This window comes from Nerophis ophidion, linkage group LG17 (assembly GCF_033978795.1).
Source record: "Nerophis ophidion isolate RoL-2023_Sa linkage group LG17, RoL_Noph_v1.0, whole genome shotgun sequence".
In the NCBI taxonomy this organism is placed as follows: Eukaryota; Metazoa; Chordata; class Actinopteri; order Syngnathiformes; family Syngnathidae; genus Nerophis; species Nerophis ophidion.
In genome coordinates, this window is record NC_084627.1 from 16,188,196 (window position 1) to 16,215,179 (window position 26,984).

General features: G+C 43.5%; 1 protein-coding gene across 2 annotated transcripts in view; it reads right to left on the minus strand.

Moving 5' to 3' along the window:
• Positions 1-26,984, minus strand: part of LOC133536148 (astrotactin-2-like) — a 747,946-nt gene that overhangs the window by 497,457 nt on the left and 223,505 nt on the right. For both annotated transcript variants that reach the window (XM_061876407.1, XM_061876406.1), the window contains exon 3: positions 6,416-6,839. In XM_061876407.1, coding sequence (XP_061732391.1) covers positions 6,416-6,839 — 424 coding nt within the window. The remainder of the gene's footprint in view (positions 1-6,415; positions 6,840-26,984) is intronic.

Consider the following 26,984-nt stretch of genomic DNA (forward strand, 5'->3'; position numbering starts at 1 on the left):
ATTTTTTTCTTCCCCCCCCCCTTGTTTACCTGTATCCCATCTTTTTTGTAAGGGGCGCTGGAAGCCGGCAGACCCGTCAGCGATCCTGTTCTGTCTCCCTTTAATGTTTGTCTGATCTTGAATGGGATTGTGCTGAAAATTGTAATTTTCCTGAAGGAACTCTCCTGACGGAATAAATAAAGTACTATCTAATCTAATCTAATCCAACCCTGCTCAACAATGTCCCTATTTGGTGGTCCATTGAACCCGCACGATAGCGAGAGACTGTCACAGCGACCCATTAGATTCACCTGTCTCCCGTGTTGGGTTCATGCACCTGTTTCAATCATGCCATTATTATTTAAGCCTGGATTTTAAGTTGGTCATTCTGGCGTCATTGTTTCATGATCTTTTCACACTCTGCGTCATGCCATGTTTACTCTCTTCATAGTCCATGCTGCCCTGCTCACGTCACCGCAAGTACGTTTTTCTTAATTTATACCAGTTAGTGGTGTCTTCTGTTTTATGTCCTTAGTTTACGTCAAAGTGCGTTTTTTTGTTTCCTCAGCCAAGTTACTGTCTCCGCCTCGTGCGCGCTTTTTGTTTTCACTTTTTATAGTATTATTAAATCATGTACTCATCTTCACGTTCTTTTGCATCTCGGAAAAACAATCCACGCAGAACATTGCACCATAGTCCTCAGTTTGACAGGTTATACAAGTAGACCACTTGTATTATTATCCTTAGTAATAAAATATTATCAATACGTGTGGCACAGAGTCCTGTGATTCTGCTTTTGTTATTTAAGGATATAAACTGATGCTATACATTGTATCAATGAAGTCATCAGTGGACTTTTGCTTGTTAGGGTTCAAAAGGTCAATATTGAAGTCACGACATTAGAACATTACTTTTTTACCAATGTCCATAAAATTTGCCTTGATCCAGTCTTCAAAATGTTGAATACTTGACTTAGGTGACATATATATACAACGGATGAATATGTTGTTGCTTCTTTCCCGATATATTGAAATGGTTATGCATTCTAAGATATTATCCATAAAAAATTGCATGTTGTTTACCACTTTGGAGTTCAGGTTTTTCATCACATACTGTTTCTGTTGGTTCTGTTGATCTAATTTAGTTCATATCTTTAAAGATCAAAATCTACTGTTTGTTTATCATCTCTCCATGTTTCTGTGACAGCGATCATTTTGAAGGGTTTGTTGAATTGTTCGAGAAAGTGCTTCATGCGGTTGTAATTTGCTTACAAGCTACTGCTATTGAAATGAATAATTGATCATGTGTTGTCACATTTAATGTTGATATTGTATTGTTCATCTGTATCATAATAACAAATATTGCAGATATGTGAGAAAAAAAAATGTATGTGGCTCTATATCATTATCCAAATCCTGTTTTATGGTCTTTGTTGCAGAAGTTTTTCCATTCGATAATTTTTTGTTCAACAATATTTGATGTCGTTTCAATAATTTCTATAACAGTAGGTGGATGCGCTCCAGAATCTTGGTCTTCTTATTTAGTGATCCCTTGGAACACAGTAGTGTTCATTTTAGAATGGAGGTGTTTGTTTTCCATCTGACTCCATTATCTTCGTCATTGTCGAAGCAGTGTTAACTTTCATATTTACCCAGGTCCTTGATGTCTTAGACAACAAGTACTCCTGCTTCTGGACCACCATTCAGCTTGATGTCGATCTTAGTCCAAGTTCCCGGAATTTTTCCCCGGCTTTCTAAGGTTGCATGCTTTCTTGGCTATTTCAGCATCATGTTTGGTGAGGTTTTCATGTTTGTGTACAATTGTACCCTTTAGCTTTTTTCCCTGTTTCAGCAGTGCCAGTTCTGATTTCCTGTTGTTTTGCGGCTATAAATAGAAACATTTAGTTCCGTCTCGTGGGGTTAGTGCATGTGCCTCACAATACGAAGGTCCTGAGTAGTCTTGGGTTCAATCCCGGGCTTGGGATCTTTCTGTGTGGAGTTTGCATGTTCTCCCCGTGACTGTGTGGGTTGCCTCCGGGTACTTCGGCTTACTCCCGTACCCAAAGACATGCACCTGGGGATAGGTTGATTGGCAACACTAAAAATTGACCCTTGTGTGTGAATGTGAGTGTGAATGTTGTCTGTCTATCTGTACTGGCGCTGTGATGAGGTGGCGACTTGTCCAGGGCGCAACTGAGATAGGCTCCAGCACCCCCCGCGACCTCAAAAGGGACAAGCGGTAGAAAATGGATGGATGGACAAGCTTACTCTTTATTAAAAAATAAATTAAATAAACATTTATTTTGGCTGTCAGCATACCTAACGACCTCCATTACAGCAAAAAAACTGAATTTCTTAGTATCTTAAGTAACAGTATGAGTATTATCACTGGAAGACAATGCTAAACATGTTACACATGAGCACAAACCAGGAAGAGGCATGCTACTAGTATTTGATAAGTCCATTAACTGATGATAAATGAAAATTAAAGTCGGTAGGTTTTCCAGCTTCGATAACTTGCCATGTGAATGTTTCAAGAGCATTCACGCAGGACCACTGGCCGGTTAGCATCACACAGTGCAGCTAGTTAGCATGTAGCAGCTAACATGGACAACATGATCACTAAACCAAATTCCACCGCACCAATGTGGGAATATTTCAGTAAAGATTACAGTAAGAACGATTGTCACACACTAGGTGTGGCGAAATGTGTCCTCTGCATTTGACCCATCCCCTTGTTCACTCCCTGGGTAGTGAGGGGAGCAGTAAGCGGCAGCAGAAGCGACGCTCAATAATTATTTTTTGATGATTTAACCTCCAATTCCAACCCATGATGCTGAGTGTCAAGCAGGAAGGTAATGGGTCCCATTTTTATAGTCTTTGGTATGACTCAGCCGGGGTTTGAACCCACGACCTACCGATCTCAGGGCGGACACTCTAACCCCAAGGCCACTGAGTAGCCTTTGGAACCTTTGCCTATCAACACCGAGAGGCCAGACACAACCACTCGACAGTCCAAACTCACTTTGCACTCAGTTGGTTTACATCAGTGTAAACAAAACAATGCAAAATAGTGTGCTCTCACAGACATACATCGCCAAAGACATGCTGCCATTTAATACCGTATAAAACTAGTATTTTTAAAAGGTGCTGTGTTTGCGGGTCAATATGTCGTCAAGCTGTTAGCCTAGCTAACAGTAAAGCTAACTTTTAACAACACCAACAACTAAGTGCTAAATAAAGTTTAAGAAGTGTAGATGGAACCACGTAACAGAAGATAGCATATTTTAACAAAACATTAACACATACATACACATATAGGGACGGTGTGGCGCAGTGGAAGAGTGGCCGTGCGCAACCCGAGGGTCCCTGGTTCAATCCCCACCTAGTAGCAACCTCGTCACGTCCGTTGTGTCCTGAGCAAGACACTTCACCCTTGCTCCTGATGGTTGCTGGTTAGCGCTTTGCTTTGCGTGGCAGCTCCCTCGATCAGTGTGTGAATGGGTAAATATGGAAGTAGTGTCAAAGCGCTTTGAGTACCTTGAAGGTAAAAAGTGCTATACAAGTACAACCCATACTTGCCAACCCTCTCGATTTTCCCTGGAGATTCACGAGTTTCAGTGCCCCTCCCGAAAATCTCCCGGAACAACCATTCTACCGAATTTCTCCCAATTTCCACCCGGACAAAAATATTGTGGCCGTGACTTAAAGGCACTGCCTTTAGCGTCCTCTGCAATCTGTCGTCACGTCCGCTTATCCTCCATACAAACGGTGTCCCGACCCACTCATTTAATATATGTGGCCTTTATGCACACACAAATGAAAGCCATAAAGGTCATAAAGGCCATAAAGGTCACACTGAGGGTGGCCGTAAAAACAACTTTAACACTGTTACAAATATGCGCTACACTGTGAACCAACACCAAACAAGAATGACATACACATTTCGGGAGAACATCCGCACCGTAACGAAACAGAACAAATACCCAGCCCCCTTTGCAGCACTAACTCTTCCGGAACGCTACAATATTCACTCCCGCTACAAACCAAACCTCGCCCCCCCAACATTATCCGGAAACAACAACATCACCGGAAAAGTGTCCCGTAAAAAAACGTCCAACCATAACTCTCTAATAACTAAAGTTCCTTGGGTGAATAATGTTAACTCACTACACCGGTATATTTTAGCACTTTCATTGTGAGTTTACTGACAGATATAAGCAAGAACTTTACACTACTTTATATTAGAAATGACAACAGCGGAGGATGAATGTCCCATAACAAGAAGATAGAGAAAAAGAAGAAGCTCATCGACTACGGTGTAGTCACGTACTACAAAGGCGGATGTGCGCAATTTTTCAGGATTTATTCAGATCCCTAATACAGATCAGCAGGTACCAGGAGGTAAGAAAAGTTGCTTTTGCATAATATTGCAAAACAAAACGCCAGATAATATGTCTTACCTTATACGCACACCATAATAATACTCATATGCTGAAGCACATCAAGTGGTGCGGTTTCATAGCTTACTAAAGTCGTACTAAAACATGTTGATAGATTTTTGTTGCAGTGTGTAATGTTCATTATTTTCAATGGAACATATACAATGTCTGTATTGTTTACTTGAGTCATATTGCCATCAAACCTCGGATTCAGGAGGAACAGTGTGGTTTTCGTCCTGGTCGTGGAACTGTGGACAAGTTCTATACTCTCGGCAGGGTTCTTGAGGGTGCATGGGAGTTTGCCCAACCAGTCTACATGTGCTTTGTGGACTTGGAGAAGGCATTCGACCGTGTCCCTCGGGAAGTCCTGTGGGGAGTGCTCGGAGAGTATGGGGTATCGGACTGTCTTATTGTGGCGGTTCGTTCCCTGTACGATCAGTGCCAGGGCTTGGTCCGCATTGCCGGAAGTAAGTCGAACACATTTCCAGTGAAGGTTGGACTCCGCCAAGGCTGTCCTTTGTCACCGATTCCGTTCATAACTTTTATGGACAGAATTTCTAGGTGCAGTCAATGCGTTGAGGCGGTCCGGTTTGGTGACCGCAGGATTAGGTCTCTGCTTTTTGCATATGATGTGGTCCTGATGGCATCATGTGGCCAGGGTCTTCAGCTCTCACTGGATCGGTTCGCAGCCGAGTGTGAAGAGACCGGAATGAGAATCAGCACCTCCAAGTCAGAGTCCATGGTTCTAGCCCGGAAAAGGGTGGAATGCCATCTCCGGGTTGGGGAGGGGACCCTTCCCCAAGTAGAGGAGTTCAAGTACCTAAGAGTCTTGTTCACGAGTGAGGGAAGAGTGGATCGTGAGATCGACAGGCGGATCGGTGCGGCGTCTTCAGTAATGCGAACGTTGTACCGATCCGTTGTGGTGAAGAAGGAGCTGAGCCAGAAGGCAAAGCTCTCAATTTACCGGTTGATCTACGTTCCCATCCTCACCTATGGTCATGAGCTTTGGGTCATGACCGAAAGGATAAGATCACGGGTACAAGCGGCCGAAATGAGTTTCCTCCGCCGTGTGGCGGGGCTCTCACTTAGAGATAGGGTGAGAAGCTCTGCCATCCGGGAGGAGCTCAAAATAAAGCCGCTGCTCCTTCACATCGAGAGGAGCCAGATGAGGTGGTTTGGGCATCTGGTCAGGATGCCACCCGAACGCCTCCCTAGGGAGGTGTTTAGGGCACGTCCAACCGGTAGGGGGCCACGGGAAAGACCCAGGACACTTTGGGAAGGCCTGGGAACGCCTCTGGATCCCCCGGGAAAAGTTAGAAAAAGTGGCTGGGGAGAGGGAAGTCTGGGTGTCCCTGCTTAGGCTGTTGCACCCACGACCTGACCTCGGATAAGCAGAAGAAGATGAATGGATGGATGGATATTGCCATCATAGTGCAGCCTACACATATCTCTTATGTTTGACTGCCATCCACTGGTCACACATATCATTACACCATGTACTAAATAAAATAGCTTCGAGGTCGGTAAGCTCAACCAAACGTATTCCTTACATTGGGCGCACTGTCGAGTTTTGAGGGGGAAAAAAAAAAGCATTTTAAGTGTGCCTTATAGTCCGAAAAATATGGTATATAATACATGTGATTGGTATAAGTATCGACCAATATCACTCATGGATGATTGGCCTTGGAATCGGCAGCATAAAACCCTGATGAAATGTAATGTTATTGTCTAAGTCAGCCTTCAAGGCAGAATATTTGACACAATGTGAGCAGGACTGTACATGCTGCTAACGAGTGCGTGGGTGGTCTTGACCGAAGCCAAAGTCAGACATCCAGGCTGGGCCATCTGGGAGCTGGCAATCCACCTCACCGCCAATTTTCAAACCCAAGCCCGCAAAGCGAGGACAACCACCGCTGAGCAGCAGCAGCTTATGTGTTTGTTATTTTCTGCTTTAAAAAAGCACACAGCTACATTTTTACTAACCAGAGGACTTACCTCGTTTGTCCAGATTGTGCATCAACTCCTCCTGCTTGATGTCGGCGTGTCCTCCATAGCCCATCCCGACCCCGTAATCCTCCTGGATCTTCCCGTCGCTCAGTTTGCTGTGCAGCTGGTTGGGGGTGGAGTTCAACGAGCGTCCCACCGGGTCGTCGTCGTCGCAGTCGTAGTCGTCGAGGATGGGCGTCTCCCGGATGGGCACGCCGATGACAGAGCCGCCGTGCTGGTGAGTTCCCCGCGAGCCCCGGTAGCTGTCCCGCCCCTGGGGCCCGAGCAGGACCGAGGGGATGTAGTGGATCTCGTGGGTGGCCTCCGTGCTGGCGCTCTTCTGGGGAATGCGCCGGCGCTTGCACCATCGGTGGCGGGTGTAGAGGACGAGGGTGAAGAGGAGAATGAGAAGGAGCAGGGCGATGAGGCCTCCCTGGGGGAAGATACAGCAATACCAATATCAGCATTAAACTACGCTGGATATTACTTTTTTTCACAAAGATGAATTACAAACCCAGTTTCCTTAAGAGTTGGGAAATTTTGCTAGATGTAAATATAAACAGAATACATTGATTTGCAAATCATTTTCAACCCATATTCAATTGAATGCACTACAAAGACAAGATATTTGATGTTCAAACTCATAAACTTAATTTTATTTTGCAAATAATATCCAACTTCGAATTTCATGGCTGCAAAACGTGCCAAAGTAGTTGGGAAAGGGCATGTTCACCACTGTGTTACATCACCTTTTCGTTTAACAACACTTAATAAATGTTTGGGAACTGAGGAAACTAATTGTTGAAGCTTTGAAAGTGGAATTCTTTCCCATTCTTGATTTATGTAGAGCTTCAGTCGTTCAACAGTCCGGGGTCTCCGCTGTCGTATTTTACGCTTCATAATGCGCCACACATTTTTAATGGGAGACAGGTCTGGACTGCAAGCGGGCCAGGAAAGTACCCGCACTCTTTTTTACGAAGCCACGCTGTTGTAACATGTGCTGAATGTGGCTTGACATTGTCTTGCTGAAATAAGCAGGGGCGTCCATGAAAAAGACGGCGCTTGGATGGCAGCAGATGTTGTTCCAAAACCTGTATGTACCTTTCAGCATTAATTGTGCCTTCACAGATGCCTTAGGCAGTAATGCACCCCATACCATCACGGATGCTGGCTTTTGAACTTTGCGTCGATAACAGTCTGGATGGTTCGCTTCCCCTTTGGTCAGGATGACACAATGTTGAATATTTCCAAAAACAATTTGAAATGTGGACTCGTAAGACCACAGAAAACTTTTCCAATTTGCATCAGCCCATCTTAGATAATCTCGAGCCCAGAGAAGCCGGCGGCGTTTCTGGATGTTGTTGATAAATGGCTTTCGCTTTGCATAATAGAGCTTTAACCTGCACTTACAGATGTAATGTTTATCAGTTTGAACATCAAATATATTTTCTTTTAAGTGCATTCAATTAAATACGGGTTGCAAATCATTGTATTCCGTTTATATTTACATCTAACACAAGTTCCCAACTCATATGGAAACAGGGTTTGTATATTAACATATCATTCATCACAGCAGAAAAAAGACAAATATTTCTGAAGAATAGTGTGCAGTAGGGAAGGGAGGTAATTAGAAGTAAAGGGGAGGTAATTAGAAGTAAAGTGAATTAGGTTTATATAGCGCTTTTTCTCTACCGACACAAAGCGCTTTACATAGCAAAACCCAATATCTAAGTTACATTTAAACCAGTGTGGGTGGCACTGGGAGCAGGTGGGTAAAGTGTCTTGCCCAAGAACACAACGGCAGTGACTAGGATGGCGGAAGCGGGAATCGAACCTGCAACCCTCAAGTTGTTGGCACGGCCACTCTACCAACTGAGCTATGCCGCCCACATATATATATGTGTGTCATTCGTACAAAATGACACACATCCCTTTTGGATAGATTTCGGTGTGTTCACGGCATATTCAGACTGGTGAGTTTGAATCAGTTCTGTTTCACTCGTATCATTTGTTAGACAATTACTGTTAAGCCTTTGCATAAACTACCTGGGACGCTGCTACAGTAAAAAGCATGTTTACTTTTACTTAGGAACTTTCCAGATCATTTTGTTTTGTCTCCTATGTGAACGATGGGAACTGTTAAGCAGGCGCTAGTCTTTGTGTCCTGAGTCGTTGTCACTCATGCAACTTAATAAAATAAAAATGTAATTGATTTCAGGAGTTCAATCAAGACAAATAGACCAATCAGAGACTCTATAATATTTCGATTAAAGAGTGAATCAGTAATTTTTTGAAATGTAAGAATGTCACTCGGTGTGGTTTCATGACCAGGTTGGATCATCAATCAATCAATCAACCAATGTTTACTTATATAGCCCTAAATCACTAGTGTCTCAAAGGCCTAGACAAACCACAACACAAACTACTACGACATCCTCGGTAGGCCCACATAAGGGCAAGGAAAACTAACACCCAGTGGGACGTCGGTGACAATGATGACTATGAGAACCTTGGAGAGGACGAAAGCAATGGATGTCGAGCGGGTCTAACATGATACTGTGAAAGTTAAATCCATAATGGATCCAACACAGCAGAGAGAGTCCAGTCCAAAGCGGATCCAACACAGCAGCGAGAGTCCCGTTCAGCCAGCAGGAAACCATCCCAAGCGGAGGCGAATCAGCAGCGCAGGGATGTCCCAAGCCGATACACAGGCAAGCGGTCCATCCTGGGTCCCGACTCTGGACGAGCGGTCCATCCTGGGTCACGACTCTGGACAGCCAGTACGTCATACATGGCCACCGGATCGGACCGGAACCCCTCCACAAGGGAGAGTGGGACATAGGATAAAAAGAAAAGTAACGGCAGATCAACTGGTCTAAAAAGGAGGTCTATTTAAAGGCTAGAGTATACAAATGAGTTTTAAGGTGAGACTTAAATGCTTCTACTGAGGTAGCATCTCGAACTGTTACCGGGAGGGCATTCCAGAGTACTGGAGCCTGAACAGAAAACGCTCTATAGCCCGCAGACTTTTTTTGGGCTTTGGGAATCACTAATAAGCCGGAGTCCTTTGAACGCTGATTTCTTGCCGGGACATATGTAACAATACATTCGGCAAGATAGGATGGAGCTAGACCGTGTAGTATTTTATACGTAAGTAGTAAAACCTTAAAGTCACATCTTAAAAGCACAGGAAGCCAGTGCAGGTGAGCCAGTACAGGCGTAATATGATCAAACTTTCTTGTTCTTGTCAAAAGTCTAGCAGCCGCATTTTGTACCAACTGTAATCTTTTAATGCTAGACATGGGGAGACCCGAAAACAATACGTTACAGTAATCGAGGCGAGACGTAACAAATGCATGGATAATGATCTCAGCGTCTTTAGTGGACATAATGGAGCGAATTTTAGCGATATTACGGAGATGAAAGAAGGCCGTTTTAGTAACGCTTTTAATGTGTGACTCAAAGGAGAGAGTTGGGTCGACGATAATACCCAGATTCTTTACCGAGTTGCCTTGTTTAATTATTTGGTTGTCAAATGTTACAGTTGCATTATTAAATAGAGGTCGGTGTCTAGCAGGACCGATAATCAGCATTTCCGTTTTTTTGGCGTTGAGTTGAAAAAAGTTAGCGGACATCCATTGTTTAATTTCATTAGGACACGCCTCCAGCTGACTACAATCCGGCGTGTTGGTCAGCTTTCGGGGCATGTAGAGTTGGGTGTCATCTGCATAACAATGAAAGCTAACACCGTATTTGCGTATGATGTCACCTAGCGGCAGCATGTAGATGCTGAAGACTGCAGGGCCAAGGACCGAACCCTGGGGAACTCCACACGTTACCTTAACGTAGTCCAAGGTCATACTGTTATGGGAGACACACTGCATCCTATCAGTAAGATAAGAGTTAAACCAAGACAGGGCTAAGTCTGACATATCAATTTGTGTTTTGATACGTCCTAATAAAATATTATGATCGACAGTATCGAAGGCAGCGCTTAAATCGAGGAGCAGCAACATAGACGACACATCAGAATCGTTAACAATACCCTGTTCATAAATGGTGATGAGGCCCAGATCCAAACCAGTTAAGAACTCACTGGTCTAAACATTATTTATATGCTACAGGAAAAAAAAAAGTGACTTAGTTTAATCAGCATTTTTTTTTACCAGCTCAACCTGAAAATAATGAGAGAAGATCCACACACGAGAAATGTGCTGCATTTTGTCTTTGCTTTGTAGTGCAGGTGTGTCTGATAGTAATTTATCATGCAAAATCAAGGCTCCTAAATGTAGTCACAAAAGATCAATGTCTTGTAATTTCCTCGCTTATTTTACACTCTTTTTTTCTCTCTCCTTCTGTCAATTTCTGATTCTAGGAAATTCATGGGGAGCATCGCATTTCTCCACGGTTCATTCGATATCTCACCATCACAAAAACATCAACAACAGCGTGTCATTCATGCACCGGCTGGACGATAAAGAAAATCCATACGCTCTTATAGAGGGGCAGAAAGGAAGGGAAGGCATGACTTGTTCTTTGACTAGAGGGATGAGAAAAGATGGCGGTCATCTTTTATCTGGATTCGTTCTACTCCACGGTGGAAAAGCTCCGAGGGTATTTCAGTTGAGATAAATAATAGATTCTGATGATATATATTTGTAAAAGTGGATTTATATATTTATATATATATATATATGTGTGTGTGTGTGTGTGTGTTCTGACTTAGTGGGGACATCGTTCTGTTTACACAGTCACCTTTAGGGGACTTCTGACGGTATGGGGACAAAAAAAGCAGGTCCCCTAAAGGGAAACCTTTTTTAAATGATAGCCGGATCCATTCTGAAGATCCCTAAGTGATTTTTAAGTGTTGGCCCATAAAACATGTTTACTGGTTAGTTTGAGTGTGAGACATTTGCACAGCAGCCCCCTCATCTGGCTGTAGCTGGTACTGCACTCGCTGCTCGGCTCACACTTCTTCCGTGAATCACTTCCATATGTCCTAGAGGAAAGTTGTAGTGCTGTATTCTGAGGATCATGTCATATTGAAAGGGGATGTTTGTGTGCAAGTACAAACCCCGTTTCCATATAAGTTGGGAAATTGTGTTAGATGTAAATATAAACGGAATACAATGATTTGCAAGTCATTTTCAACCCATATTTAGTTGAATATGCTACAAAGACATCATGTTTGATGTTCAAACTGACAAACATTTTTTTTTGTGCGCAAATAATCATTAACTTTAGAATTTGATGCCAGCAACACGTGACAAAGAAGTTGGGAAAGGTGGCATAAAATACTGATAAAGTTGAGAAATGCTCATCAAACACTTATTTGGAACATCCCACAGGTGTGCAGGCTAATTGGGAACAGGTGTCATGATTGGGTATAAAAGCAGCTTACATGAAATTCACAAACAAGGATGGGGCGAGGGTCACCAATTTGTAAGCAAATTGTCGAAAAGTTTTAGAACAACATTTCTCAACGAGCGTGGCTTCGTAGTAAAAGAGTGCGGGTACTTTCCTGGCCCGCCAGCAGTCCAGACTTGTCTCCCATGGAAAATGTGAGGCGCATTATGACGCGTAAAATACGACAACAAGACCCCGGACTGTTGAACAACTTAAGCTGTACATTAAGCAAGAATGGTAAAGAATTCCACTTTTAAAGCTTCAACAATTAGTTTTCTCAGTTCCCACACGTTGATGAGTGTTGTTAATAGAACATGTGATGTAACACAGTGGGGAGCATGCCCTTTCCCAACTACTTTTGCACGTGTTGCAGCCATGAAATTCTAAGTTAATTATTATTTGAAAAAAAAAAAAGTTTATGAGTTTGAACATCAAATATCTTGTCTTTGTAGTGCATTCAACTGAATATGGGTTGAAAAGGATTTGCAAATCATTGTTTTACGAAGTTCCTGCAGTCCTGGGTTCAAATCCAGGCTCGGGATCTTTCTGTGTGGAGTTTGCATGTTCTCCCCGTGAATGCGTGGGTTCCCTCCGGGTACTCCGGCTTCCTCCCACCTCCAAAGACATGCACCTGGGGATAGGTTGATTGGCAACACTAAATTGGCCCTAGTGTTTGAATGTGAGTGTGAATGTTGTCTGTCTATCTGTGTTGGCCCTGCGATGAGGTGGCGACTTGTCCAGGGTGTACCCCGCCTTCCGTCCGATTGTAGCTGAGATAGGCGCCAGCGCCCCCCGCGACCCCAAAAGGGAATAAGCGGTAGAAAATGGATGGATGGATGTTTTCCTTTTGTATTTACATCTAGCACAATTTCCCAACTCATATGGAAACAGGGTTTGTACTTGCCGTAACACTTTGATATGGGGAACATATTCACCATTAATCAGTTGCTTATTAAAGTAACACAGACTTAATTTAGAGTTATTTAGACAGTAGTTGGGGTTATGGTTACGGTTAGGTTTTCAATAAGCAATAAGGGTTAGGGTTAATTTATTTTTGTTAATGGCTTACTGGTTGTATAGTAAGGCCATGCAGAATAAAGCATCGATAAGTACCTAATAATGACTAATTAAGAGCCTTTATTACTAATTACTGTTACTAATTTTCATGTTAATAAGCAACTAATTAATGGTGAATATGTGTTCCCCATACTAAAGTGTTACCATATTGTTTTTTTGCTGCATGCACGCACTTGCCTCTCAATCCAAAAAAATATATACTAGAATACAGTCATGATCAAACTTTTAATCATTTAATGATACTCGAAATTCTAAATATAAAATTAGATGAACATATTTTTTTCTGAAAAAAAAAAAACAATTGTACCCCGAAAGGGCTGCGATGAGGTGGCAACTTGTCCAGGGTGTACCCCGCCTACCGCCCGCATGCAGCTGAGATAGGCTCCAGCGACCCCTTGCAACCTCAAAAGGAACAAGCGGTAGAAATGGATGGACGGATGGGATCCCGAAAAGGGACAAGCGGTAAAAAAATGGATCGAGGGATGGATGTTGCACTGACTTGAAATTTACCTATAGGATGTTTGACTGAATCAGTATGAAATTGGGTGAAAACTTTTGGGGGATTGTCTGAAAAACATGGGCCACCATCAAGCAAAACAACTTAGTGCCGGCCATTTGTCTAATGATTCTGTATCTGATGCTCGAATGCCTCCTGAAACAATGTGAGCCCAACCACCGCGGGGCACCGCGATGGTGATTTGCAAGAGTGCTTCAAGAGATGTCCTACTAATATCCAGGTGGCGACTGCACATGAGTACAACAGGTCCTACTCCATCGCCGACATATATTTGGAATGTGTTAAATCAGTATGTGCGCACAAAAACCGCCGATGAGGCGTTTTTTTCCCTCGCTCTCACACACCCAAATGAGTCATAAATAACACCTGGGGTCATTCGTCACAACATTTAAAATTCAATTTTACATGGAAAAACAAACAGCACCGCCCCCCCGCCCAACTCCCAACTGGATGGACGTCCATAAATCACGCTTCGCCGAGAAGGAAGGCGGCCCGAAGAAGTATGTTCATTAATCTTCTGGAGGACGGCGGCTTCTTCAAAGCTGCCACGTCGCTAATTCCCCTAACTTTCCCCGCTATATGATTATGGAATGTTCGATAGAGCAGCAGCATGACGATGAAGAGACACCGAAAAGTAAGACTGAAAATATTTGCACTGGATTCCTTTTGTCCCTATTATTGCAGAGCAATGTTGACACAATGTTTTCACTGCTTTGTATTTACAAACCCCGTTTCCATATGAGTAGGGAATTGCGTTAGATGTAAATATAAACGGAATACAATGATTTGCAAATCATTTTCAACCCATATTCAGTTGAATATGCTACAAAGACAACATATTTGATGTTCAAACTGATAAACCTTTTTTTTTTTTTTTGCAAATAATCATTAACTTTAGAATTTGATGCCAGCAACACGTGACAAAGAAGTTGGGAAAGGTGGCAATAAATACGGATAAAGTTGAGGAATGCTCATCAAACACTTATGTGGAACATCCCACAGGTGTGCAGGCTAATTGGGAACAGGTGGGTGCCATGATTGGGTATAAAAACAGCTTCCCAAAAAAAGCTCAGTCTTTCACAAGAAAGGATGGGGTGAGGTACACCCCTTTGTCCACAACTGTGTGAGCAAATAGTCAAACAGTTTAAGAACAACATTTCTCTAAGTGCAATTGCAAGAAATGTAAGGATTTCAACATCTACGGCAGTGGTCCCCAACCACCGGGCCGCGGCCTGGTACCGGGCCGTGGCCCGATTGGTACCGGGCCGCAGAATCATTTTTTATTAATTTTTATTAAAAAAAAAAAAAAAACATTTTTTATTTTTTATTTTTATTAAATCAACATAAAACACAATATACACTTACAATTAGTGCACCAACCACAAAAACCTCCCTTTTTCATGACAAAAACGTCCCTTTTTAATGACAAATAAAAAAATAAAAAAATAAATAAAAAGCACCCCCCCCCTGGGCCGCGGGACAATTTATTAAGCGTTGACCGGTCCAAGGATACAAAAAGGTTGGGGACCACTGATCTACGGTCCATAATATCATCAAAAAGTAAGCGGCATGGCCGGAAACCAACATTGAATGACCGTGACCTTCGATCCCTCAGACAGCACTGTATCAAAAACCGACATCAATCTCTAAAGGATATCACCGCATGGGCTCAGGAACACTTCAGAAAACCACTGTCACTAAATACAGTTGGTCGCTACATCCGTAAGTGCAAGTTAAGGCTCTACTGTCCAAAGCAAAATACATTTATCAACAACATCCAGAAACACCGCCAGCTTCTCTGGGACCAAGATCATCTAAGATGGACTGATGCAAAGTGGAAAAGTGTTCTGTGGTCTGACGAGTCCACTTTTCAAATTGTTTTTGGAAATATTCGATATCGTGTCATCCGGACCAAAGGGGAAGCGAACCATCCAGACTGTTATTGACGCAAAGTTCAAAAGCCAGCATCTGTGATGGTATGGGGGTGCATTAGTGCCCAAGGCATGGGTAACTTACACATCTGTGAAGGCACCATTAATGCTGAAAGGATTTGGAACAACATATGCTGCCTTCCAAGAGCCGTCTTTTTCACGGACGCCCTTGCTTATTTCAGCAAGACAATGCCAAGCCACACTCAGCACGTGTTACAATAGCTGGGCTTCGTAAAAAAAGAGTGCGAGTACTTTTCTGGCCCGCCTGCAGTCCAGACCTGTCACCCATCGAAAATGTGTAGCGCATTATGAAGCGTAAAATACGACAGCGGAGACCCCGGACTGTTGAACGACTGAAGCTCTACATAAAACAAGAATGGGAAAGAATTCCACTTTCAAAGCTTCAACAATTTTTGTTCCTCAGTTCCTAAATGGTTATTGAGTCTTGTTAAAAGAAAAGGTTATGTAACACAGAGGTGAACATGCCCTTTCCCAACTACTTTGGCACGTGTTGCAGCCATGAAATTTTAAGTTAATTATTTGCAAAAAAAAAAATTATAATAAGTTTTATGATTTTGAACATCAAATATCTTGTCTTTGTAGCGCATTCAATTGAATATGGGTTGAAAATGATTTTCAAATCATTGTATTCCGTTTGTATTTACATTTAACACTATTTCCCAACTCATATGGAAACAGAGTTTGTATTATGTGTAGGGCGTGTGACCAAATCACGAGGCAACTGGACATGACTGGAATTTTGAGGGGGCCGGCGGGATTTGGTCTGTGCCAAAAAAGGTACCAGATTCTGTACTTATCCCTAAGGTAACCTGTTTTGAATTTGTTTTATGATAATGCACATACACAATAATATATTACGAGAATTGTGTCAAGTAGTCACTCCAAGAATCAGAATCAAATTGAATTGTGAGGTCACCATTGATTGCCACCTCTAGTTTAAATTGTGTGGGGATTTAGTACCAAATGTTCTAAACTGAAAAATCGGATTACCGTATTTTCCGGACCATAGGGCGCATTGTGTTATAAGGTGCACTGTCGATGAGCAGGTCGAGTCATTTTTTTTCCATACAAAAGGTGCACCAGGTTATAGGCCCCATTAAAGGGGTCATTGTGGAGGGGGACGTGATCGGCGCGCCTCCTGCGGGAAGGGCGTGTGTATGGCCCGGCATCGAAGCCCAACTGGCAGGTGAGTCGATTTCCCAGCTGGGACTAGTTATCCAATCACCTGTCTCCTTTATCAGCAGCATTCGAGGCCATAGGGGGAGATCTGATGAGAGCAGACGGCAAACCCCACACTAGCGAGAAGGAGGCCGCTGGCGAGACAGCCCTGAACATTATAAAATATAAAAATAAAGACTTGTTCAACCCTGTACTTTGGGTTCACAATGATTATGTCGGTCTCAGGACAACCCACCACGCAGGGGACTTCCACAGGCATATCATTATTATTTTTTCTAAATGTAAAACGCTTCTTTGTGGTCTACATAACATGTAATGGTGGTTCTTTGGTCCAAAATTTGCATAGATTATGTTTTATAGATCATCTTCAAATCGCTTTCTGACAGTCGCTTCAGGACGCACCGTTCTGTGTGTTATTTACGTGGCTCACCTTTGACAACATCTACTCCCCGTCATCTTTGTTGTAGCGGTGTAGCGTGCAAGGACGGGTGTGGAAGGAGTGTCAAAAGATGGCGCTAACTGTTTGAATGACATTCAGACTTTAATTAAATCAATAACAGAGCAGCATCTCCTCATTCGTCGGAAATGTGTCCCGTGAAAAAATGTCCCACCAAAACTATCTAATAACTAAAGTTCCTTGGGTGAATAATGTAATCTCACTACACCAGTAGTTTTTAGCGCTTCCATAGCGACATATAAGTTAGAACTGTATGCTACTTTATATCAGATACGGCAACAGCGGAAGATGAATGTCCCATTACAAGAAGATAGAGAAAAAAAAGCTTATCCACTACAGAATCGGCACAGACTACAGTGGCGGACAAGCGCAAAAGTTTCAGGACTTATGCAGATCTCAAATACACAACATCAGGTACCAGAAAGTAAGAAAAGTTGGTTTTGCATAATATTGTGAAACACAACATCAGATAATATGTGTGCTAATAGGTGCCTTGTTGCGGTCCTTGTACACACACCATAATAATATTTGTATCTCTGACTATAGTAGCCGTAATGGACCGAAAATCCATCAAGCGGTGTGGCTTCAAAGTCGTACTAAAACATTTTGACAGATTTTTGAGTTCCGTGTGTAATGTTCTTTATTTTCAATGGAACATTTAAAGTTGTGGTGTTGTTTATAAGTCTACAGGTATCTCTTATGTGTGGCTACCATCTTCTGGTCACACTTATCATTACACCATGTACCAAATAAAATAGCTTTGAGGTCGGTATGCACAACCACAATTATTATGTACATTAAGGGTGCGGCTTCAAAGTCGTACTAAAACATGTTCACAGATTTTTGAGCGCCGTGTGTAATGTTCTTTATTTTCAATGGAACATTTAAAGTTGTGGTGTTGTTTATAAGTCTGCAGGTATCTCTTATGTGTGGCTACCATCTTCTGGTCACACTTATCATTACACCATGTACCAGATTAAATAGCTTTGAAGTCGGTATGCACAACCACACTTATTATGTACATTAAGAGTGGGGCTTCAAAGTCGTACTAAAAGTGACAGATTTTTGAGCTCTGTGTGTAATGTTATTTATTTTCAATGGAACATTTAAAGTTGTGGGGTTGTTTACAAGTCTACATGTATCTCTTATGTGTGGCTACCATCTACTGGTCACACTTATCATTACACAATGTACCAAATAAAATAGCTTTGAGGTCGGTATGCACAACCACAATTGTTATATACATTAAGCACACCAGGTTATAAAGTGAACTGTCGATTTTTAAGGAAATAGTCCTTATATTGCGAAAAATCCGGTGCAAATAAATGCACCATTGCACCTAAAGTCTATATATGTATGAAACTACAGCAGTACGATAATGGACAATATATTTTCAATGGTAAGGAAATGGAGGTGTTTAATTTTAGCTGTCATTCTGTGCGAGAGCAGTGAGTACCGGTAATGACATTTTTCATAACTTGTTTCCAGTCTAATTTCCTGTTCACCCTTCAATTCATTTCTCTACTTTCATAACTGATAAGTACAATATACATTTGCTTCTCCAAGACTGAGATAAGACAAAAGTCAAATAAAGGAGCGAAAGCATGCTATTTATCCTACCTTCAAAGCTAAATTTGCAGTTGTTTCTTCACTTACGAGCTTATTTGGAAATGGAAAGGCTTGTTTCCATTAATGGACCACAATGGAAAAAAAAGCCTTTTGGCTTTTTGTGCCATCCATTCACCTTTTTAAAGCATTACGTGGATTCAATTCTTTAAGACAGAGGTGTCCAAACATTTTCCAGCGAGGGCCACATAGAGAAAAATTGAAGGATGCGAGGGCCAGTTTCATACATTTTGTATATGAAAAGTACTTAAACCAAAACAATGCAGGTAAACACATGCTGGCATTTAGAAAAAATGTCTACATCTTAGCTTTGTGTTTTATATAACAAAGTAATACAATAATTTAATGATTATTTTAATAATGATTTTATTTGCATTTATGTAAACTGTGCTCGAAAGTAAGCTTGTATTTGTCATGCCTGTAAAACAGGTTTATATTTGGTCAGGTTATGTTTTGTTTTTTGGACGTTCAGTTCCGTTTTGCACTTCCTGGTTTGTTTTTGTTACCATGACTGTAACGATCTGTCACTTACTTTCTGATAGTTTTTCGTGTTTTGTACTTTGTTTCCTGTTCAGTGCTCTTATTTTGTCATACTTCCTGTTTACTCCGCTGAGCACTGTTTTTTGTCACACTCGCCGTTGATTGGCAGCGGTCCTCAGCTGCGGTCAATCAACATAGGTCTATTTATGTTTCACTCGAGCACTCCTCAGTGCTCGAAGTTAAAACCATGTTGGGAACATCTCCATGCAAGACTGCTTTCTGTTTATATCTTTTACTTTGATGAAATTAAAATCATCTTACCGGCTTTCTGCTCTCCTGGATTTTTGCATACTTGAGGTCACACAACTGCAGCCATGCGACATCCCAACAGTAACTTCGAGCCAGAAAATTGTGACCTCGCGAGAATCCCTGTCGGCAATCCTCAGCCGACGTTCTGGACCGCACAATTCCTGGAGGACTTGAAGGCCAGGTTTGTGCGGTCCCAGCCTACAGACGCGGACCCTCTCCCCGCGGCAACGCCACCGGCTTCGGCTCTCCGACCGGCGCGTCCCCCGCCGCCATCCTTCCTCTCGGCAACGCTGCCGGCTACGGCTCACCGACCGGCGCGCCCGCCTCCTCCTTCACGTCTCGCGGCTCCTGCGGCTCCGTCGCCGACTGCGGCTCTCCGACCGGCACGTCCGCCGCCGCCATCCTTCCCGTCGTCTGCTGAGCTGCTTCTCCCTGCTCCTACGCAGCTTCCAGCGGCTGCTCCCCGGCTGCTCTTTTTGCCAGCTCCCGCTCTCTTTTTTGGTCCGCCGAGAGCTCCAGTGGAGCCCACAGTGAGGTCGCTTTTGTCCTCCTGCTGGGACTTGGCACGGGACGTGTCTTCGTCCCTCCTCCTGGTCCCCTCCCGCCCGTCCCTGGTTTTCGCACCGGGGGACTCCGACGAGCAGGCACGTTTTCCCGCATGTGTGAACGGTGTCTGGCAGCCACCTAGTGGAGGGGGGCCCACTATACACTGCGGTGCAGCCAGGCACACAACGCCGGCTCCACGCCTAGCCCCAACGCCGGCTCCACGCCGAGCCCCAACGCCGGCTCCACGCCGAGCCCCAACGCCGGCTCCACGCCGAGCCCCAACGCCGGCTCCACGCCGAGCCCCAACGCCGGCTCCACGCCGAGCCCCAACGCCGGCTCCACGCCGAGCCCCAACGCCGGCTCCACGCCGAGCCCCAACGCCGGCTCCACGCCGAGCCCCAACGCCGGCTCCACGCCGAGCCCCAACGCCGGCTCCACGCCGAGCCCCAACGCCGCCAAGAGCAGCACCACGCCGGGCTTCGTCACCGCCGGCATCCGCTATTCCTCGGCCAGCATTTGCTGCTCCTCGCCCGGCGTCATCTGCCGCTTTCACGCCGCCGATGACATCTGCAACAATCACGCCTCCGATGACGCCTGCCGCTTCAACGCCGCCGATGACGTCTGTTGCTTCCACGCCGTTGATGACGTCTGCCGCTTTCACGCCGCCGATGACGTCTGCCGCTTTCACGCCGCCGACGACGTCTGCCGCTTTCACGCCGCCGACGACGTCTGCCGCTTTCACGCCGCCGACGACGTCTGCCGCTTTCACGCCGCCGACGACGTCTGCCGCTTTCACGCCGCCGACGACGTCTGCCGCTTTCACGCCGCCGACGACGTCTGCCGCTTTCACGCCGCCGACGACGTCTGCCGCTTTCACGCCGCCGACGACGTCTGCCGCTTTCACGCCGCCGATGACGTCTGCCGCTTTCACGCCGCCGATGACGTCTGCCGCTTTCACGCCGCCGATGACGTCTGCCGCTTTCACGCCGCCGATGACGTCTGCCGCTTTCACGCCGCCGATGACGTCTGCCGCTTTCACGCCGCCGATGACGTCTGCCGCTTCCACGCCGTTGATGACGTCTGCCGCTTCCACGCCGTTGATGACGTCTGCCGCTTCCACGCCGTTGATGACGTCTGCCGCTTCCACGCCGTTGATGACGTCTGCCGCTTCCACGCCGTTGATGACGTCTGCCGCTTCCACGCCGGCACCAACATCGGCTCCTCAGCCGCCTCCTGCAGAGGTATCTGTTTTGGCTGCAGCCCCCGCCGCTTTGTCTGCTGTCTCCGGGCCTGCTTCAGCGCGCCCGCCTCCACGTCAGCCGCGGATGTGGCCGTGCCCTGGGCGTCCTCCTCGCGGGATGCACTCGTCTCTTTTTCGGCCAATGATGTGGCTGTTCCGTGGCCGCCCGCCCCGCCAGTTCCAGCGGCGCTCTACGCGCCGTCGCCACCTGACTTTCCCTCGCTGGCTGCGGGGACACGAGGTTTGGCGACCTTCCACCAAATCCTCCTTCCATCCTCCCTTACTTTGTGGACATTTTTTTCCATTTTTCTTTTCCAGGGAACATCTGGTATCTGTTCCTTGAGGGGGAGGTCCTGTAACGATCTGTCACTTACTTTCTGATAGTTTTTCGTGTTTTGTACTTTGTTTCCTGTTCAGTGCTCTTATTTTGTCATACTTCCTGTTTACTCCGCTGAGCACTGTTTTTTGTCACACTCGCCGTTGATTGGCAGCGGTCCTCAGCTGCGGTCAATCAACATAGGTCTATTTATGTTTCACTCGAGCACTCCTCAGTGCTCGAAGTTAAAACCATGTTGGGAACATCTCCATGCAAGACTGCTTTCTGTTTATATCTTTTACTTTGATGAAATTAAAATCATCTTACCGGCTTTCTGCTCTCCTGGATTTTTGCATACTTGAGGTCACACAACTGCAGCCATGCGACATCCCAACAATGACTACTCATTGATTTTCACGCCCAATCCCTCAGCTCTCACACCTGTTTCTAGTTACCACGGCCAGTATTTAAGTCATTTCCTTTCTCTCCATCGGTCCGGTAACTTTGCCTTCATGCCTGCTATTGCATTGCCAACATATGCTACTCATTCTCCATGCCCACGATCACCTGCCACGCACCTTGCTATTCTTGCCTCCTGTTTTTGGTCACAGTAAGTGTTTTGTTTTAGTTGTTTATAGTCATGCCCTCTTGCTGTTTATAGTTCATTCATGCCATCGTGCAAGTGTTTTTGTTTCCTGTTTGTATTTTGTAGTCTAGTAATATACCTCCTTGTGAGCGCCCTTTGTTTCGATTATTTTTGTATTTAGTGTATTAATAAATTATCATGTACCTGAATTCACGCCTGGCTCGTCCTGTAATGCCTCTGCGTCGAAGGTGCAAAACCAATCCATGTCATAGTCCTGACAATATTTACTAATTTTACTATACGGTCAACTGAAACGCTTTTGAGGGCTTTAGTACAATCAAACATATGTCTCACAAGAAATGTGTACACTTTTTCATCATGACAGGACACACGGAAATCATCAACGATCTCATACAGTAAGACGCTCAGGTTTTCAGGTCCCATTTTTGGGGGGTTTGGTCCCGTTTAATTTTTCATAGTTTTTTTTTTCTAATTTGGGACCTGTTTAGATCGTCTATAGCAGTGGTTCTCAACCTTTTTTCAGTAATGTACCCCCTGTGAACATTTTTTTTATTCAAGTACCCCCTAATCAGAGCAATGCATTTTTGGTTGAAAAAAAGAGATAAAGAAGTAAAATACAGCACTATGTCATCAGTTTCTGATTTATTAAATTGTATAACAGTGCAAAATATTGCTCATTTGTAGTGGTCTTTCTTGAACTAATTGGAAAAAAACATTTAAAAATAACTAGAAACTTGTTGAAAAGTAAAGAAGTGATTCAATTATGAAAAATAAAGATTTCTACACATAGAAGTAATCATCAACTTAAAGTGCCCTCTTTGGGGATTGTAATAGAGATCCATCTGGATTCATGAACTTAATTCTAAACATTTCTTCACAAACATTTTTATCTTTAACATCAATATTTATGGAACAAGTCCACCATAAAATCTAGCTGGCAACACTGAATATTGCATTGTTGCATTTCTTTTCACAGTATATGAACTTACATTCATATTTTGCTGAAGTATTATTCAATAAATGTATTCATAAAGGATTTAATTGAATTGTTGCTATTTTTAGAATAGTTAAAAAAATCTCACGTACCCCTTGGCATACCTTCAAGTACCCCCAAGGGTACGCGTACCCCCATTTGAGAACCACCGGTCTATAGAATGTGTCGCGGGCCAATAAAAACCGAGCTGTGGACCGTAAATGGCCCCCGGGCCGCACTTTGGACACCCCTGCTTTAAGACATCAATAAACTTCTGGATCAATCAATGTCCTTCTGTGACACGGCTCTTAACTCGAAACACTTGTACATCCAATCAATGTCTCCCATGAAATGAATTTAATTGGTGCTCCCCCACACAACTATAACATCGAGCATGCCTTTTAAAAACAGAAACACAATTTTGGGTGATAAATATTGTATGAGTACCAACACAATTCAATGTACTAACAGTAATTTACCCTGGGTAGTGGACTTTAATGGTGCCTACAGAAGTTTATCAATCCATTCCATCCATCTCTACCGCTTGTCCCTTTGGGGTCGCGGGGGGTGCTGGAGCCCTTCTCAGTTGCGGGGTACACCCTGGACAAGTCCCCACCTCATCATCACAGGGCCAACACAGATAGACAGACAACATTCACACTCACATTCACACACTAGGGCCAATTTAGTGTTGCCAATCAACCTATACCCAGGTGCATGTCTTTGGAAGTGGGAGGAAGCCGGAGTACCTGGAGGGGAACCCACGCAGTCACGGGGAGAACATGCAAACTCCACACAGAAAGATCCCGAGCCCAGGATCAAACCCAGGACCTTCGTATTGTGAGGCAGACACACTAACCCCTTTTTCCACTGTGCTGCCCCTTAAATGCATGAATTAGTTTAAAAAAAACAATAAAGGTTGGTTGAAAAGTCGCTTCAGTGTGTACATTCAACAAAAAAAATTATAATTATAACCGTTATCATTTTGGTCGCGATAATCATATTAATTTTTTAAATCTCTAAAGGCGAATGTTATTTTAGGGAACAATATTGTCTTCTATTCATGTCAGTACAGTACAAAAAAACTGGATTAAAATATAAAAAACTCATGCTGTGATGAGGTGGCTACTTGTCCAGGGTGTACCCCGCCTATTGCCCGAATGCAGCTGATATAGGCTCCAGCACCCCCCCGCGACCCCAAAAGGGACGGATGTATGGATGTCTAAAGCAGGGTTGTCAAAATAATTTTAGCACAGGGGCCACATTGATGAAGATCTATTCCCAAGATGGGCCCAACCGGTAAAATCATGGCATGATAACTTAAAACTAAAGATAACTTCTCTTTTGTTTTTGTTTTTTGTTTAATATTTGACCATTCACATTCTGAAAATGTAAAAATCAGTATGTTTGTGGTTTTTTTTAAACTTACATATCTTCATTAATTGTTATTTATACTTTCTTGAATAAATGATGTGATAATGTAGATGGATTTGAGTCCGGCAGAGTTTTAAAGTGTTCCCATTCGTGTTAATTTGTAATCCATCAGAATATGTAGTTAATGTAATTTCCTCATTTTCCTCAACTGATGTACGAACATCATATGGTTGATTCTGTACAAATGTAGCAAAACTTGTGAATTTCGGACTCATTTAATTTATCACACGTGAAGTAAAAAGGGGATACATATTATTTCAGAATTTTTATGTGTGCCCGGTGATAAGTACAACACAAAATGCAAAGATTATCAAATTGTATACTATCCATAATACGCAGCATAAGTTGGTAAGTGTTGCCTCTATCCTATCATAGCTCCGCCTCCCCCCCCTTAAGTCGTGTGTGGTAAGGGACTACAAAGAATTGCTCTGGCGACATCCGGTGGACACATTTGGAAAAGCAGTTTGTTTTTCATTCAAACATTTCAGCTAATTTTTTATACTTAGCAAACTCATCTCGTAAGCCGGAGGAAACCTGTTGGCAGGCTTGTTTCGGACTGTGGGCATTACCTTTTTTGCTCTAAAGTGTAGCATTAGCAGCAATGCTAACGTAAACACCACAGAAAATATGTCCTGGCTGGTGCATAGAAGGAACTCGGAGGTCACCATGACAATGTCATAAAAAAAAAAAAAAAGATTGAAACAGTTGGTTGTTATCTTAGCAATTACCTGCAAGCCTGATGGTCCCCGTAAATGTTCTGCTCAGCTCACAGTAACACAAACAAATACTGAGATTGTGTTGCGTTTTTTTTTGCAGCAAACAAGCCAACAACTGATCAGCGCCGAATGGAACACCTCCGTAAACCTCAGAAAATAGAGATCAATATCCTATCTTGCTACGCTGACAAAATAAATCCCTTTATTTGAATGACGATTTAGAGCGATGGTAAAACTTATGGGCTTGCCCACGTTCCTGTAGTTTGCACTACCGTATTGGTCGGACCACAAGGCCCACCGGATTATAAGGCGCACTGCCGAAAAGCGGGTCTATTTCCATACACATGTATTAAAAGGTGAATTAAAGGAGTCATATTATGACTTTTTTTCCATACATTAAAAACACTTCTTGTGGTCTACATAACATGTAATGGTGGTTCTAGAGATGACCGATAAAGGTTTTTTTGCTGATACCCCGATATTGTAGAACTCTTAATTACCGTTTCCGATACCAAAATATACAGTCGTGGAATTAACACTTGATTATGCCTAATTTTATTGTGATGCCCCGCTGAATGCATTAAACAATGTAACAAGGTTTTCCGAAACAAAACAACTCAAGTTATGGAAAAGAATGCCAAGATGACACTGCCATATTTATTATTGAAGTCACAAAGTGCATTATTTTTTTTAACATGCCTCAAAACAGCAGCTTGCAATTCGGGACATGCTCTCCCTGAGAGAGCTTGAGGAGTTTGAGGTGGGCGGGGTTGAGGTGGGCGGTAGGGGGTAGCGGGGGGTGTATATTGTAGCGTCCCGGAAGAGTTAGTGCTTAAAGGTGTTCTTGGTATTTGTTCTGTTGTGTTTATGTTGTGTGACGGTGCAGATGTTCTCCCGAAATGTGTTTGTCATTCTTGTTTGGTGTGGGTTCACAGTGTGCCGCATATTTGTAACAGTGTTAAAGTTGTTTATACGGCCACCTTCAGTGTTGACCAAGTATGCTAGCATCTATTTGTGTGTGTGAAAAGCCGCAGATATTATGTGACTGGGCCGGCACGCAAAGGAAGTGCCTTTAAGGTTTATGGCACTCTGTACTTCTCCCTACGTCCGTGTACACAGCGGCGTTTTAAAAAGTCATAAATTGTACAATTTGAAACCAATACCAATAATTTCCGATATTACATTTTAAAGCATTTATTGGCCGATGATATTGGCAGTTTTGAAATTACATTAATGTTTGTGCCACTGCTTAATAACTCTTTAATAAATACAGTTTTGGTCAATTGACTTAGTTGTGATTTCCCTCCCTACATGAAAGTTTAAAATGAGCATATATTAATGAAGTATGAACAAGGATGTTTTAATAATAGAATCATCATACTGCTGTGATTATATGTATCAAGTGTTCATTCAAGTCTTGTCAGTACTTGGACTATGAGGTGGTTGTTTTCCCGAGATGCAAGTGAACTTGGACCGGAGATGGCGTGAAGGTAGAGACATCTTTTATTTTAACACTATAACTAAAAACAGGACCAAACCAAAGGCGTGCACAATGGCGGTACAAAAACTTGGCTATGAAACAAAAGTATGAACATAAAACAAAACACTTGCACAATGGCATGAATAACAAAAAACGTACTTGGAAAAAGACAAGGGGCATGGATGGCATAGAAGGTAGTAGATAGACAGTGAGAAGGAGGTGATGTTGCCATGACGAAGAACAGAAACAGACAGGCTTAAATA